This window comes from Petaurus breviceps, unplaced genomic scaffold (genome assembly GCF_028583685.1).
Source record: "Petaurus breviceps papuanus isolate PSGF00001 unplaced genomic scaffold, PetGlider_PUasm1.0 523, whole genome shotgun sequence".
Lineage (NCBI taxonomy): Eukaryota > Metazoa > Chordata > Mammalia > Diprotodontia > Petauridae > Petaurus > Petaurus breviceps.
The window spans coordinates 4011276-4026340 of NW_027186356.1; the positions used below are offsets into that span (position 1 = coordinate 4011276).

The 15065-nt window shown below is 43.2% G+C and overlaps 2 protein-coding genes across 2 annotated transcripts in view; both read right to left on the reverse strand.

Annotated features, from left to right (window-relative positions):
* AP1M1 (adaptor related protein complex 1 subunit mu 1) overlaps positions 1 to 1879 on the reverse strand; it is a 28876-nt gene extending 26997 nt beyond the window's left edge. The window contains exon 1 of the mRNA XM_069102122.1: positions 1671 to 1879. Within this exon, the coding sequence (XP_068958223.1) occupies positions 1671 to 1712 (42 nt within the window). The 5' untranslated portion in view covers positions 1713 to 1879. The remainder of the gene's footprint in view (positions 1 to 1670) is intronic.
* A 4498-nt stretch (positions 1880 to 6377) lies between these two features.
* Positions 6378 to 14777, reverse strand: FAM32A (family with sequence similarity 32 member A). The gene is made up of 4 exons (XM_069102123.1): positions 14622 to 14777; positions 14309 to 14447; positions 11035 to 11088; positions 6378 to 10406 (listed from the first exon to the last, which is right to left on the reverse strand). The coding sequence occupies exons 1-4, from the start codon at positions 14693 to 14695 to the stop codon at positions 10338 to 10340; spliced, it is 336 nt and encodes a 111-aa protein (XP_068958224.1). The 5' UTR covers positions 14696 to 14777; the 3' UTR covers positions 6378 to 10337.
* Positions 14778 to 15065: the final 288 nt, after the last annotated feature.

The following is a 15065-nucleotide window of genomic DNA, read 5'->3' on the forward strand; positions in this document are numbered from 1 at the left end:
AATAGATTAAATGGTAGCGCCAGGATTCAAAAAATGCTTGACAGTCTAAGACACCGGGACAAATTTAATAAGATGAAATGTAACACATTAATGGAAAGTCTTCCACTTGGGTTTTAAAAAATCAACTACTCAAGCTGGAGGAGGCAAGGCTAAGTAACAGTTCCTATGAAAAAGATCTTGGGGTTCTAGTGGTCTGCAAAACGAACATGAGTCAACAGTGTGACAGGACAGCCAAAGGATTTTAAGCTACACTAAGAGGCACAGGTATTCAGAAAGGGGAGCAGATATTGTCTGCTGAGTTTACTCGGGTGTGGTCAGGCCATATTTGGAATACTGTGTTTGATTTTGCATGTCATACTTTTAAGGAGGGCATTAACAAGCTGGAGAATGCCCCCCGGAGGGAGAAAAAGTCCTCTGAAGGACCATGAATTCACATCATGTGATGACTGGTTGGAAGAACCATGGGTCTTTATACTGGAGAAGAGGCTTAAGAGAGATATGATGGCTGTCTTCTATTATCTGAATGGCAGTTACCTGGAAAGAGGGATTATACTTGTTATGTTTAGACCCAGGGAATAGATCTAGGAACAATGTGGAATCTGCAAAGAAATTTTGGTCTTGGAGTCAAAGAAAAATTTCCTAACTGAGCGCTAGCCAAAAGTGCGATGGGACCCACTAAGACAAAGATGGTTTCCCTTCACTAGAGGTCTTCAAGCAGTTTGGATGATCAACCTACCTGGAGTGACACAGAGATTTCTATTCAGGTCCGGATTGGGTTAGATGGCCCCTAGGAACTCTGAGGTCCTGCACCCAACATAAAGCTCAAGGGCGTCCAGCGGGCATTCTGAACACTCGGTAGCCTGGCACCGCTCTTTTCCACACATTCTTCCAATCTATACCCTCTAGGCTCTAGTCAAACTGGACCGTTCCCTGAGGTCTTAAACAAGCCCCTCACTTTGTAGCTGTATCTTTGCTTCCTTTGTCGACAGTATTTGGAATACAATCTCCCTTCTCATCTTTACCAGCTCCCTAAAGGTTAACTCAGATGCCACCTCCGATCACTCTGTCCTTCTTCCCCCAATCCTCCCATTTCACTTTTGTATATCTAACGAACTTAACATGGACCTTGGCACCTATTATCTTTCTCCTAGACCTGACTCAGCTCCTGGAAGACGTGGCTACGTTCAGCTCTAAACTCCCCTTCTCCAGAGGCAGCACAGCAGAGTGGGAAAAGCCCTAGGCTGCTGGTTCGTGAGAGGACCTGGGTTCAAATCCCATCTGATGCTCCTCATTTGAACCATGACATCCCTTCCACCTCGACATCTGGGGTGCCACGACAGCACTGGGTCTGCCTCTGGCCTTTCTTTGGAATCCCCGGAGTTTAGCTCAGTTCCTGGCACATAGTAGGCGCTTAAGGAATGCTTCTAGGCTGGTGCTGCCCGAGACCGCAGGTGCTGCCTAAGAGCTCTTGGATGTCATGGACTGCCCTGGAGCGGCGGCTGAAGCCAGAGGTGGTAGGGCGGTGGTCAAAGGCTATCCTTGGGAACGCTGACTGGGTGACAGGGACCTGGAGCAGGGTGGGGGAAGTTCCCGCCCCCGCCTTGGGGAGGGGCCGTTACCAGGCAACGCGGAGGGGGGAAGCGGCGCTGGCCGAGGCCGGGTTTCCCTACCTTGCCCTTTAGGTCTAGCACATACACGGCGCTGGCCGACATGGCGGCGGCGGCGGCGGCGGCGGCGGGGGCAGCGGCAACGGCAAGGAAAGGTCGAGGACGAGGGCGAGGCGCGGCAGCAAGAGAGGCGGCAGCACCGGGGCGAGCAGGCGGGCGCACCCGACCCACTGGACCTCACTTCCACTTCCGCCCTGGAACCGTTATGTCCGGTCTGGGGACCGGCCTTCGGCCTCTGGCGCACGCGCAGGGGAGGGAAGACATGGGCGTACTCCCCGTGCGCGCGCCGCCGGGGCGCAGGCGCACTGAGGTCTGAAGAAGCCATTTATTCTGCCGGAGCTCGGGAGCTTTGGAGCTGAGTAGGAAGCCTAAAGAGGGAGGAGAGGGGGTCTGACCAGGCCTGCCAGGCCCAGCCAATGGTCATGGTATCCAAAACGTTGGAAATGGATGGCAGCTTAGAACTAGAATGTCAGCGCTCCGAAGCTGGGGAGGCCTTACAGCATAGAGTCAAATCTGGGAGGGCTCCTAGAACAGTGTCACTGCTTGAAGGGCCCCTAGAACACAGCGTCGGAGCTGGGAGTGGGTCTTAGAACACAGTGTCACAGCTTGAAGAGACTTTAAGGCATAGGATGTGGGAGCTGGGAGGGCTTCTAGAACAGGGAATGCCACAGCTTAAAGGCCCTTAGAACACGTCATAGCTTGATGGGCCCCTAGAACACAGAATGTCGGAGCTGGGAGGGGGTCTTAGAACACAGTGTTACAGCTTGAAGGGACCTTAAAGCATAGAATGTGAGTTGGAAGGGACCTTAGAACAGATTACATCAGAGCCAGGAGGTCATTGAACTTGCCTAGGGTCACAGAGTCTATGTCAAAGGTAGAATTTGAACCCAGGGTCTTCCTGAGTCCAAAGATAGGTACTGCATCACGTTCACTACATGCCACTGATCTCTTCCTTTAAATTCCTTTCTGTATCCTTTACTGAACTCACATGCCACTCCAGGAAGCTTTCCCTGGGCCCCATGTTTGACTACCTTCACCTCAGACCTCACATAGCCCTCTCTCCAATATACTTCTCTTGTAAGATTGCATAGTATTGTTACCTGAATTTCTTTTATTCCCCTACTAGGCTTTAAGCCCTATGAAGGCAGAGGACTGTTTTTATCTAAACATTTTATTTTCCCCTGAGGCTGAATTTGATCTCAGGTCTTCCTGACTCCAGGCATAGCAATCTGTGCATTATGGCCTCATACAACATTTGCTGAAAAAACGTAGAATTTTAGAGCTATAAGGTGATATACCCACCCCACACTGTGGCTTCTGGGGGTGGGGGTGGGAAGTACAGAGAGCCTTGGGGCTTGGAGTCAGGAAGGCCTGGATTCAAATCCAGCCACACTTACTAGCTTTGTGAATATGGGAAAGTCATTAACCTTTGCTTGTCTTGGTTTCCTCAATTGTAAAATGGGGATAGTAGCAGGTTTGTGGAGATGATCAAAGGAGATATTTGTAAAATCATTTAGCACAGTGCCTTGCACATCGCAGGTGCTTAATAAATACTTGTTCCTTCCCTTCCTCCCCTTTGCAGTAGGAACCCTTAATATGGATCCCATGGATAGTTTCAAGGGGCCTGTAAACTTGGGTAGAAAAAAAATTACATTTTAATTTCAACGTTTCTTTTGTAATCCTACATTGTTTTATTGTATGCATTTAAGAACATTTTTATTTTATTATTGGGACTGGGCTTCCCCGGGCAATGGCCACTGCCGACCAGCAGGGAAGCTTTGCCCTGTTCCATTTCTGTGCTGGGCCAGGTCACACCCTCCTTGGGCATCCTGGTGTCTTTCCTCATCCTCTTCCACTCCCTTGCTCCCAGGAGTTCATGATCTTGGTGCTAAACATGGTACAGATACCCTGATTAACTTTAGCCTCACTGCAAGCTTGCAACTTCTGAGCTCAGACAATTCACCAGCCTTGGTCTCAGTAGCAGGGAGGATAGGTCTATGGAAACACACTTGGATAAAATTATGATTCAGAGAAGGGGGTCCATAGGCTTCACCAGGCTGCCAGGAGATCCATGACTCCTGCTCTACAGCAAGGTAAACTGCCCTTTATCTTTACCAGCAGCTATCATCTATATTTCAATTCAAATAAACAAGCACTTTTATACAAGGGCCTTACCTTTATTCCAGGTTGTTTTTCCTTCCTTCACCAGGTCATTATTCTCTGGTCCCAGATAACCAGTAATCAGTATCTTAAATTTTGCCTTATTCCTCATCAGAGAAGGATGGGGAGGGAACTCATGCCCAGAGGCCATAAGGCAAGAGATATATTACCAAATTTTGCATCCTTGGGCCTATGATGGTTCTTGCCCAGACCCACTACCACCATCTCCAGTAGCAGAAGTGACCTTAGTTCCCATGTATACCAGACTACTCATAGCACAACTTTTTGTGATAGAAGAGAACTAGAAACAAAATGGGCATCCACTGAGGAATGCCTGAGGAGGTAGCCAGGTGGCACAGTGGACAGAGTATTGGAGTCAGGAAGACCCAAGTTCAAGTCCAGTCTCAGAAACTTACTAGCTATGTGACTTTGAGCAAGACACTAAATCTGCCTCAGTTTCTTCAACTGTAAAATAAGAATAATAATCACAACCACTTTCCAGGGTTGTTATGAGAATCAATTGAGATAGTTAATGAAAGCTCTTAGCAAGTACCTGGTACATAGTAGGCACTTAATGTTTGTCCATACCCCCTTCCTTTTTTCACTGGGATTGCATACTCTCACCTTAGCTTCTCAGTCCCTTATTACCTTCAAAATTCAGTTCAAGCACCACTCTCTGTAAGAAGCCTTTCCTGATCCCTGCAGTTGCCAGTCTCTTCCCCTCAGAAGTTACCTGCTTTTTTTGTGTGTACTTCTGTATGTACATGTTATCTCCCCAACAGAATTGGAAGCTTTCTGAGGTCAGGGATTCTTATGTTGTGCCTAGTGCATAACTGGTGCTTAAGAAATGTATTGTGATTGAATGGCTAAGGAAATTGTGGGTCATGAATGTAATGGAATATTATTTTGCTGTAAGAAATGATGGGAAATCAGAGAAACAAGGGAATATTTGTATGAAGTAGAGTGAAGCAATCAGAACCAGGAAAATCATCTATACCTTGACTACAATTAGTCAGCCAATAAGCAACAATCATTTATTAAAAGCACTAAGCTAGGTGCCAGGGACATAAAGACAAACATGAAATAGCCCCAGTCCTCAAGGAGCCTACATTCTATGGGGAAGACTACATGGACATTAATAATTATATATACAAAATAAATACAATGTAATTTTTTTATTTTTTAGATTAAGGTCCTAGCATCTGGGGCAGAGCTAAGATGGGGCAAGATTAAGAATTTATAAAGGCTTCATTTAGAAAGCATAATTTGAAAAGTTTTGAAGGGAACAAGATCATGGGAGGCAGAGGTACAGCTTGGGAGATAGATAATGCCAAGGCATGGAGATGATAGAGGGACTGTAATATGTGGGAGAACAGCATGGTCGCCAGTTTGACTGAACTGTACAATGTAGAAAGTGAAGTAATATGCCAATCTAAGGAAATAAATAATATGCCAAACCACTCTTCTTATATCATAAATTTCTTCAAATGGGTATTTTAAATATAAAAGATTACATCATAAAAAATGAGAGACCAGAAGGTTGTATCTTTCAAACAACCTTCTCAACAGGTTAGGGAGGGAATTCATAACCATACAAGGGTCATCATAAATTTAGAACTGGCAGGGACTTCAGAAATCATGTAAGACAGTTCTACATTTTTCAGATGAGGTCATTTGAGGCCTATGTATTATATATTTATAGTGGAGTGACTCGTCCAAGGCCTCATAGGTAAAGTTGTAAAACCAGACTTTGAACCTAGATCCGCACTTTTTTTTTTCTGCTGTCACGCTGCCTCTCAAGGGATAGAGATTACAAAAGACAATTTTGGTTATATCAATTTATAAAGCTTTTGCCCCACAAAATCAGTGCTGCTTAATGTAAAAAAGGCTATGGAATGGGGAAAAAATATCTTTGCATCAGGGATTTCTGGTAAAAACCTGACATTCAACATGTACATGGAATTGACTTAAATACATGATCCAAAAGACATGTGGTTAAAGGCTGTGGATAACTTTCAAAAGAAATGCAAATCATTAACAATATAAAAAATGTTCCAAGACACGAATGATGTTGTTCTGTGATTTTCTAATGAAATAAAATGAAAAATATGCAAATTAGAATATCTGAGTTATATCATACCCACCAAATTAGCTAAGATGGTAAAAAGGCAGAAGCAGTGTTGGAAGGGCTGTTCACTAATGCACTGATGAAACTGAACTTAATTCAATCTTTCTGGAAAACAATTTTGAATGATATAAAAAACAAAGTCAAACCGATGAGCAGAATAACCTTGTGTTTGATAAACCCAAAGGTCCCAGCTATTGGAGCCAAGAGCTCACTATTTGACAAAAAATGCTGGGAAAACCTGGAAAGCAGTCTGGCAGGAACTACTCACAGACCAACATCTCACACTGAATATCAAGATAAACCCCGAATGCGTACATGATTTAGATATAAAGGGTGATATCATAACCAAATTAGGAGAGCACAAATTACTTTTCAGTTCTACGGAGAGTGAGAGTTAAATGACCAAATAAGAGATACAGAGGTTCACATGAGGTAAAATGGATAATTTTAATTACATCAAATTAAAAACAAATCCAGCCAGAGCTAAAAAGAAACCAAGAAAATGGGGGAGGGGGATTTTTGAGATAAAGTTCTTATTTCTCAGGAAAATAGGGAACTGAGCCAAATTTATAAAAATAAAAGGGATTCCCCAACTGCTAAATGGTCAAAGGATGTAACAGGCAATTTTCAAAAGCAATCAAAGCTACAAATAGTCATATAAAAATGTCCTGATGATCATCCAAAAACATGGAAAGACTTGCACGAAATAATGAAGAGCAACATGAGCAAAGCAAGAGAACATTGTATACAATTAACAAAATTGTTTTAAGAATGAGTGAATAAGTTATTTTGATTATAAATACCCAAACTAACTATAAAGGACATATAAAGAAAGATGCTTTATCTGCATCCAGACAAAGAACTGATATGCTGAATAATTTTACATATATATATATATGTGTGTGTGTGTGTGTGTGTATGCCTAATGGTTGCCATCTCTAGGACAGGGGAGGGAAGAAAAAAAGAAAAAAGAAAATTACGTAACTTTATTATATATTTAAAAGGAGTGGCAAGTCGTACACACATGATTTGCAGTTTCATATGCGACCATCCTTATTATGTTATGGAAATGTTTTATGCACATAAATAAAAAATAAAATGGAAAAAATTGTCTTAAATCACTAATAATTGGAGAAATACAAATTAAAACAATTCTTGAGGTACACCACCTCATACTCACTAGATTGGCTAATAGAAAAGGAAAATGACAAGTGCTGGAGTGGATGTGGAAAAACAGAAAAGAATGTTCCGCTGGTACAACAGCTAACTGGCCCAATCATTCTGGAGAACAATTTGGAACTATGCTCAATGGGCCACTCAAACTGAGCATGCCCTTTGATCTGGCAGTATCACTACCGGGTCTGTATCCAAGAGACCAAAGGACTCATACGTACAAAAGTGCTTACAGCAGCTCTTTTTGTGGTAGTAAAGAATTGGAAACTGCCAGGATGACTATCAAATGGGGAATGGCTGAATAAGTTATGATACAGTATATGATTGTGATGGAATACTACTGTGCTACGAGAGGAAGAGGGAGATGGTTTCTGAAAAACACAGGAAGACCTACGTGAATTAATGCAGAGGGAAATGAGCAGAACTAGATTGTTGTACATAGTAACAGCAACAATGCAATGATCAACTGTGAAACTTAGTATCAGTACAATGGTCCACAACAATTCCAGTGCAGACTGAAGCATATTTTTTTCTTTTTGGAGGGCAATTGGGGTTAAGTGACTTGCCCAAGGTCACATGGCTAGTTTTTATGTTAAGTGATTGAGGCCAAATTTGAATTCAGGTCCTCCTGACTTCAGGGCTGGTGATCTATTCACTGCACCACCTAGCCACCCCAAAACATTTTTTCCTTCCCACGACAGTTAATGTGGGAGTGTTGCATGACTTCATATGCATATTGGGTATGAGGGGGAATTAAACTTAATATCCTTTGATCTAGGGCATATATTTAATGTGGGGAGGCATTATGGTACAGCAGAAATAACTGTGACTTTGGTCAGAGGGCCTGGGTTTAAATCAAACCTCCAACATTTACCACCTGTGTCATTGTGAAGTCACTTAACTTCACCCAGGACTTCAGTTTCCTCAGAGGAGAGTTGGATTAAATGAACCTTAAAGTTCCTTTCACCTCTAGATCTAAGACTGTTCTCCCTCTTCCATCAATCATCAAGGAGAAACCCTAGCAGGGGTGGGACAACCTGTTAAGAGTTTCTAGAAATTCTGGGGGGCAGCTAGGTGGCACAGCAAATAGAATAGAGCGCTGAGCCCTGGAGTCAGGAGGACCTAAGTTCAAATCCAGCCTCAGACACTTGATACTTAACTAGCTGTGTGACTTTGGGCAAGTCACTTAACCCCAATTGCCTTGCCTTCCCCCCTCCCCCCAAAAGAAAACATTTTTTAAAAATTAGATACTTGTTCCTATACATACAAAACCAATAATTTTTATGGAAAAAGTTAGAAATAAAGTTATCTCTTAATTGGGGAATGGTTGAACAAAATCATGGTATAAGATTGTAATTTATATTCCTTATTGTGCCATAAGGAATTTTGAGAAAAACATGCGTTAAGAATGATGCATGTGGAATATACATGAAGACAATAATGCAAATGAAGCTATCACTGAAAGAAGACAAGAAAACTCATATCAAATATAATGGACATTGTTGCTTCGGATAGCTGAAGTGAAAACACAAATCCATGTTCTTTGTTAAGAAACAATTAACAACTAATGTAGACGAGTTCTGTTAGTCACTGTATCAAAAAGTTTGGCTCATAGTGAGGTCCTAAACTCCTCCAAACAGATGCAGAAAAAAGCACCAGACTGAATCCTGATGGGGAAATATAAAAATCATAGTGAACGAGCCAGACTAAGAGGGATAGATACTGGGGATAGGGCATGGCCAGGGAGGGTTGGGTTGCGGATTTTAGTACCCAAGGAGGGGCTGTGAATCCATAAGGGGCACCAAATGCAGAATTGCAGGAACAGGTACCAACTGGCACTTTTGTCACCTACATTCTGCTTCCAGGTCACAGAATGAGGAAGATAATTGTGTTTGGGGCAGTTTTCCAGGGTAGGGGGAGTGGTTGAATGATCTCTGGTCCTGGGCTGTGTCAAGGAGTAAATTCAGAAGTAGCAGCTGCAGTGTGGCTCAGATCCCAGGAGCAGAAAAGGGTCTCAGTTCCAGCTTTCAGCCCAGTCTGAAGCCTGCAGAGGAAAAACCAGAGCAGAAATCCCAGACCAAAAGGGAGCCTAGAGTTCTGTCATTTTGAACCTGCAGAGCTTCCCAAGTGGCTGATAGTCCAGTCAGCGCAGGGAGCAACAATGAGACACTATACTGTATGTGACCACTCTGGGAGCACTGAAGGCCTCCATGTTCTCAGCCTGAGATCTTGGACAAACAGAAGACAGCAGCAAATCAACCCAGACCTTCTCTGGCAGCGCATGGAGCCTAGCCCTAATATACTCTCCATCTACTCCTCTTCAAGTCACGGTATCATAGATTTCAAGCTAGAGAGTACCTTACAGGTCACTCACTGAGTCTTACCTTTTCATTTTACAGGTGAGGAAACTGATGTTAAATGACTTGCCCAAGTTGACACAAACAATAAGTAGATGATACATGCAAAGAACAGCAAGCTAAGAGTAGCCTTGCTCTCTGATGTCCTTCCTGATCCCTTATGAAAATATGTAAGTGGCTCTGGGCTTCCAGACCATGGCCCCAGAGCACAAACTCTGGCAGATTCTATCAATGTGGGAAGGCTTTGAATAAAGTCCCAGTGACTGCCTATGAGCCTGTTGTCCAATGTGCATTCAGCCTTGATAAAGAGGCAGCATCATCACTAGAAGGGCAGTCATCAAGTTATCACCAGAGCAAAGACTGGGTGGAGGGAGATCCTATACTCATGCCATCATCCTTTAAACACTGAAACATTTTATTATCTTCAAGTAGGAGAGTAACGAGATGATAACTGGCTATAATTAGCACCTTGGAGTCTGTTGGTACTGGCGTAGCAAGTTTTTTTTTCTATAGACAGTGTAATAAAAGTAACTCTTAGCTATCACACTTTCCTAGTTGGACATCCTTATTAGTAAATAAGTTTCAATGACCTTGTATAAATAACTGAATTTTTTTTAACCTAAAAGATTAGACATTTTATGTCACAAAGAAACTTCAATTACCATGAGTCCCACTTTAATAAAGTGTGACAAGTTGCTAACTTGATTACAGAGTCTTTAAAAAGTCTTAGCAGGAAACATCCAAAAAAAGGGGGGGGAGGAGGGAAGCATTTACAGAACATGCCATAGTTATCCAAAACAAACACAAATGAGTACTGTTCCTTGGGGCCACACCACACAATGTTGCAGGAGTCTATTTTGTCCAGCTGACTTTGGGGATATCATAATGTTCAGTGAGAGTATCTAAATGTCTGTTGAAATCCTAAAGGGGAGAAAGAAAAGAAAATGCTTCACCACAAGACCAGAAAAGTTACACAAATTCTCTATCTTGGCTGCTACTTTCCAATTAATGCCCTTTTTCACCTGGATCTCCTCCTAACATAGGCTGGATGCTCTTCCCAAATCCACAAAGGGGCAGCGGTAAAATGAAAAGAAAATGGGCTCTGGAGCAAGAAAACCTAAATTCTAATTCTGAGCCTTACACTGTCAACCTGAATAAGTCTCTTTTCTACTCTGTGAAATAGAAATAATTACTTGCAATATCTGCCACGCCTGGCTATTATGGCTAAAGTACATTTGTAAATAAACCCCAAAGCATTTAATAAAGGTGAGCTCTTATTATCAATTATACCTCCCTGGAAATCCTTTTCCCCATTCATTATCTTCCTCATATTTACATATTTGATGAGCACGCATAATATGCTGGTTAGCAAGAATTCTCATCTAATCAAGCTATAAGCAAATCAAAGATAAATGCCTCTTTTTAAATCATCCTGACTTCTACCATTACTTCCTGCCTTACTCACTAGTGAGTAGAATGTATAGGACTCAGAGAGCTTGCTAAAACCTAGAGTTTCAGTCACAGTACTTTATTGCTTGGTAATTCTTACCTCCACCCTCTGCTTGTGAGTTTTGGATGCTTTCTTCAAGATTCTTTCCATTTGCTTAAAGGAAAAAAAAAAAGAAAACAAAAAGGTTATAAATTCACATATCCTAACCACCACCTGGACCTACCAAGAGCAGGGAGGGGTAGCTCTTGTGGAACTAACTGCCCTCTGTAACATTTTGAGTGATTTCTTGAAATGTTACAGAGGGCAGCTAGTCCCACAGTTAAGACAACTTGATGTGCCGCTGACAACTGGCAGAAGGATGTGACAGTAGGGGTCTGAAGGATTTTTAAATACTGTAGTTATACTATTAAATGTTTCGGAACAATACTGGGCAAGGGATAAAATTATAAAGCATGATGACACTCCCCTTGATATGCTTCTCAACCTCACCCCAACCTATTCTACCACTCTTCATATTCTGAGAAACTACCATTGTTGTAGACAAACTGCTCCACATCCTCTTCTTAAACAACATCACACGAAGCCCACAGAAGGTAAGTGACTTGTCCAAAGCTGCTCATGTAACTAGTTACAAAGGATGGTTGTGCTCAGGGCCATGACTAGAGCTTTGGTCTCCAAAATATGGCCTTCAAACATGGCTAGATGAATGCATCTCAGATTTCTGTCTGTACTAGCTGGCACAGAGAAAAAAGCACTGGATGGGGGAGTCAGGAAAGTCTGGACTTTAATTTCTGCCACAGACAGTTACCAGCTATTGTGACTCTGGGCAAATCACTAGACCTCTCTAAACCTGGATTTCCTTGTCTATAAAAAGGTTAATAACTGGATCTACCTTGCAGGGTTGTTGTGAGGATCAAATAAGATACTACAGGTGAAGTGGTTTGCAAACCTTAGTGCACCATATGAATACTCTGCTTTAATATCTTTGTGGTTCCATATTGCCTACTGTGGTAGTCCAGAAAACTGCCTCTCTTTTGTAGGCCACCTCTGCTGTGAACAGTCCTTCTGAAATGTCCTAGTCTCCTCTTCCCAGAAACTGTTGTATCTGCAATCTGACGTGATGAAAGCTTCCATGCCTTATGGAAGGAGATCAATCTCTATACCTTCTTCATCTATGATACTAAGGTAAACCTCCCCCCCTGCCCCCAACAAAACAAAACATATCAGACCCTTCTGGACATGGGATCCTGTCTCATGTAAACATTCTATTTCCCCAGCAGTGAGCACAGTGTTCTGCACACAGTAGGTATTTAAAAAAAAAAACGTTCCAAGAATTGAAGAGAACAGAGGATTTCAGAATTAGGTAAATCCTTAGAGACCATTTGGTTGAACCCTCTCATGTTATAACAGCAAAATGAGAGAGGGTCAATTTGTATTATAGCTACCTTTGTATATGCTCTACCCTTGCACTCTGTGGTAGGCTCAGTGAATTCAAGGCAGTGTAGTGTGGTACAAAGACTGCATGACAGTCAGTATACTTGGGGTAAAAACCTAGCTCTTGTGTTCATCATCTGTCTATGTGCGAGACATATTTACCCCTTGGTCTTAATTTCCTTATCTGTAAAACCAAGAGGCTGGCTTCCATAATCTCTAAGGTCCTCTCCAGCACTATATCCTACTATCCCACAAACAGTTTAAACTTTATTCTTCCTCCAGAGATGGGCACACTGCACCACAGACTTCTCATGAAACAAATCTTTTAGTACTCCTAAGGCCCAACACAATATTTTCTAAAGAGTAAGCACTAAATCAATGCTTGGTGAATTAAATTATCATTCAAATTTGTGATCTATATTCCTGTCAAGAACAAGGGATCTTTCAAATGTCAAGTATATACATTATTAAAACACAAGGCCATGAAGGTCTATAACACCTGCATCCTTTCTTTCAAAAACCACAAGTATACTACAATGATCCTACAAGAACTGAAGGAACACAAGAATCATAGAATGAGAGCTGGAAGAGATCTCAGAAGTCCACTAGTCTAACTCTCTTACTTATAATAAAGAAAACTGATGCCTAGTAAGTGAAGCCCATTTTGATTCTATCCCCACAATGATCACTCTTTTACACCACATATCTCTCAGCAATTAAGTATTTGGCTTGTGATAAAATGCTGGTGCTTCTTTGTTGTCGTTGTTGTCAAGAGACTGGGATGTTGTGAAGCAGAAAGGAACTGAGGTATAGGAGCTGTTATTACTTTTGGGAAAATTATAGTCAGTTCTCCACCACTGTGGAACAGCAGCTTCAAAGTAAAACAAAGATCCAACTGTCCTTACGTAATGTTTGGGGAATTATTTTCACTGCTATAGGAAAAAAAGCTAAGGAATCCTGGTCTCCTATAGTGGCTGCTCAGTCTTTCACTTAACAGCTTATGACTTGAAAATAATCTCAATTTCAAAATAGGAAGGTTTTCTATTACAACCAGTACCTGAACAGAAATTCTTTTTAAAATCTAACAAAAATTTTATGTTAATCCCTAAATTATCTTGGATATGTATTAATCCAGCCCCCCACTCAAGACCTCCAGTAATGGAGAACTTATTGTACTGTAAGGCAGACCACTGTTCTTTGAAACAGCTCCCATGCTTAATAGCAACTGACACATATATAGTGCTTTAAAGTTTCCAAAGGGCTTGGCATCTTATTTGGTCCTCCCAACTCTGTAAGACAGATATCACAGCCAGTAAAGTAGGTATTACATACAAATGACCCCCATTTTACAGATAAGGAAACTGAGGCTGAGAGTTGCATTCACAGCTCATGTCAGAGGTGGAATCTGAACCAAGTATTTCCTTACAAATTAAGCCTAATCCTGCCTCTCTGTCACTCACTGCTCCTATCCACCTCTCCTGCCTGTATTTCTATCCTCTGAGACAGGCAGAACATATAAAATCTCTCTTCCACATGACAACCTTTCAGATACCTTAAGGCAGCTAGAACGTAATACTTACCTCTTCCCCATGTCCCCCCCCCCTGCCCAGCATTCCCTTAAAAACATCCTCGGTTCCTTCAACGTTTCCCCAAGATCTCCAGTCCCTTCAGGATCCTGGTCATTCTGCTCTGGCTTACCAATGTTTTTCATAAACTTCTGCACTCAGCCCTGAACAAAGCCTCCAGATGGAGTGAGAATCAGAAAGAGGTAAAGGCCTTCCCCTCCCTCCCTCCCTCGTTAGCTGCTGCCAAAGGCCCTGGAGCAGGGGTTCTTCACCTAGTTTGTGTCAGGGTCCCCCGGGCGGTCTGGGGGAAGCCTATGGCTCCTTTATCAGAACATTATATAAACTACGAAAGATAAAATGCCTCCCTCGCCCACCCTCTTCTCCTGCATCTTCTCGTAGGCGATCTGCGCTGGGGTCCGCTTGTCCAGCCCCCTCCGCTTCTCCTCCTCGTTCTTCTTGCTCGTCACGATCTGCTCCAGGACCTTGCTCTTGTCCTTGTCCTTCCTCTTCTTCCTGGGAGAGCGGAGAAACAGACGGACGGTTGGACCGACGAAGAAACCGGGCCTGTCCTCGGCACCAGGTAAGGACTAGCTCCGGGCCTCGGACCCTGCCTCCCGCCCTGTCCCAGTCCTTCCTGCCCCACCGCCCCCGTCTCCCCTGCGGCCCCGACACCATCGTCGCACTTACCGCTTCGTCACGCCCAGTTCCGACACCCCTTTAAGCTTCAGGGTGCTCCTCTGTACTTGCTCGTATTCCGCCATACCGGCAACTTCCGCTCGGCACTGCGCCTACCTCACTTCCTGTTTAGGATCCACGCGAGGCACCACGGGAAAGACGCGAACAGCTCCTAGGGTGCGGTCCTTTATGTCTATGGACGCCTGGGCTAAGCAAAGGCACTGGGAGCGCCGCAGAGAACGTCGGGAAGTTAGACAGTGCGCCTGCGCAGCGTTACTGCTGACGGAATTAGGCCCTCCTACCCCCTCCGCGGAGGATGGAAAATTGGCTTCGCGCCTGCGCAAAGTGCCTGCGGCTAGAGGGCGGGAGAACGGACTTGAGGAGAGAAGTGGAAAAACTGAGTCCTAAATTGGGGGAGTGATCGCGATTGTTCTTTGTGGAGGACGAAGTCCTGAC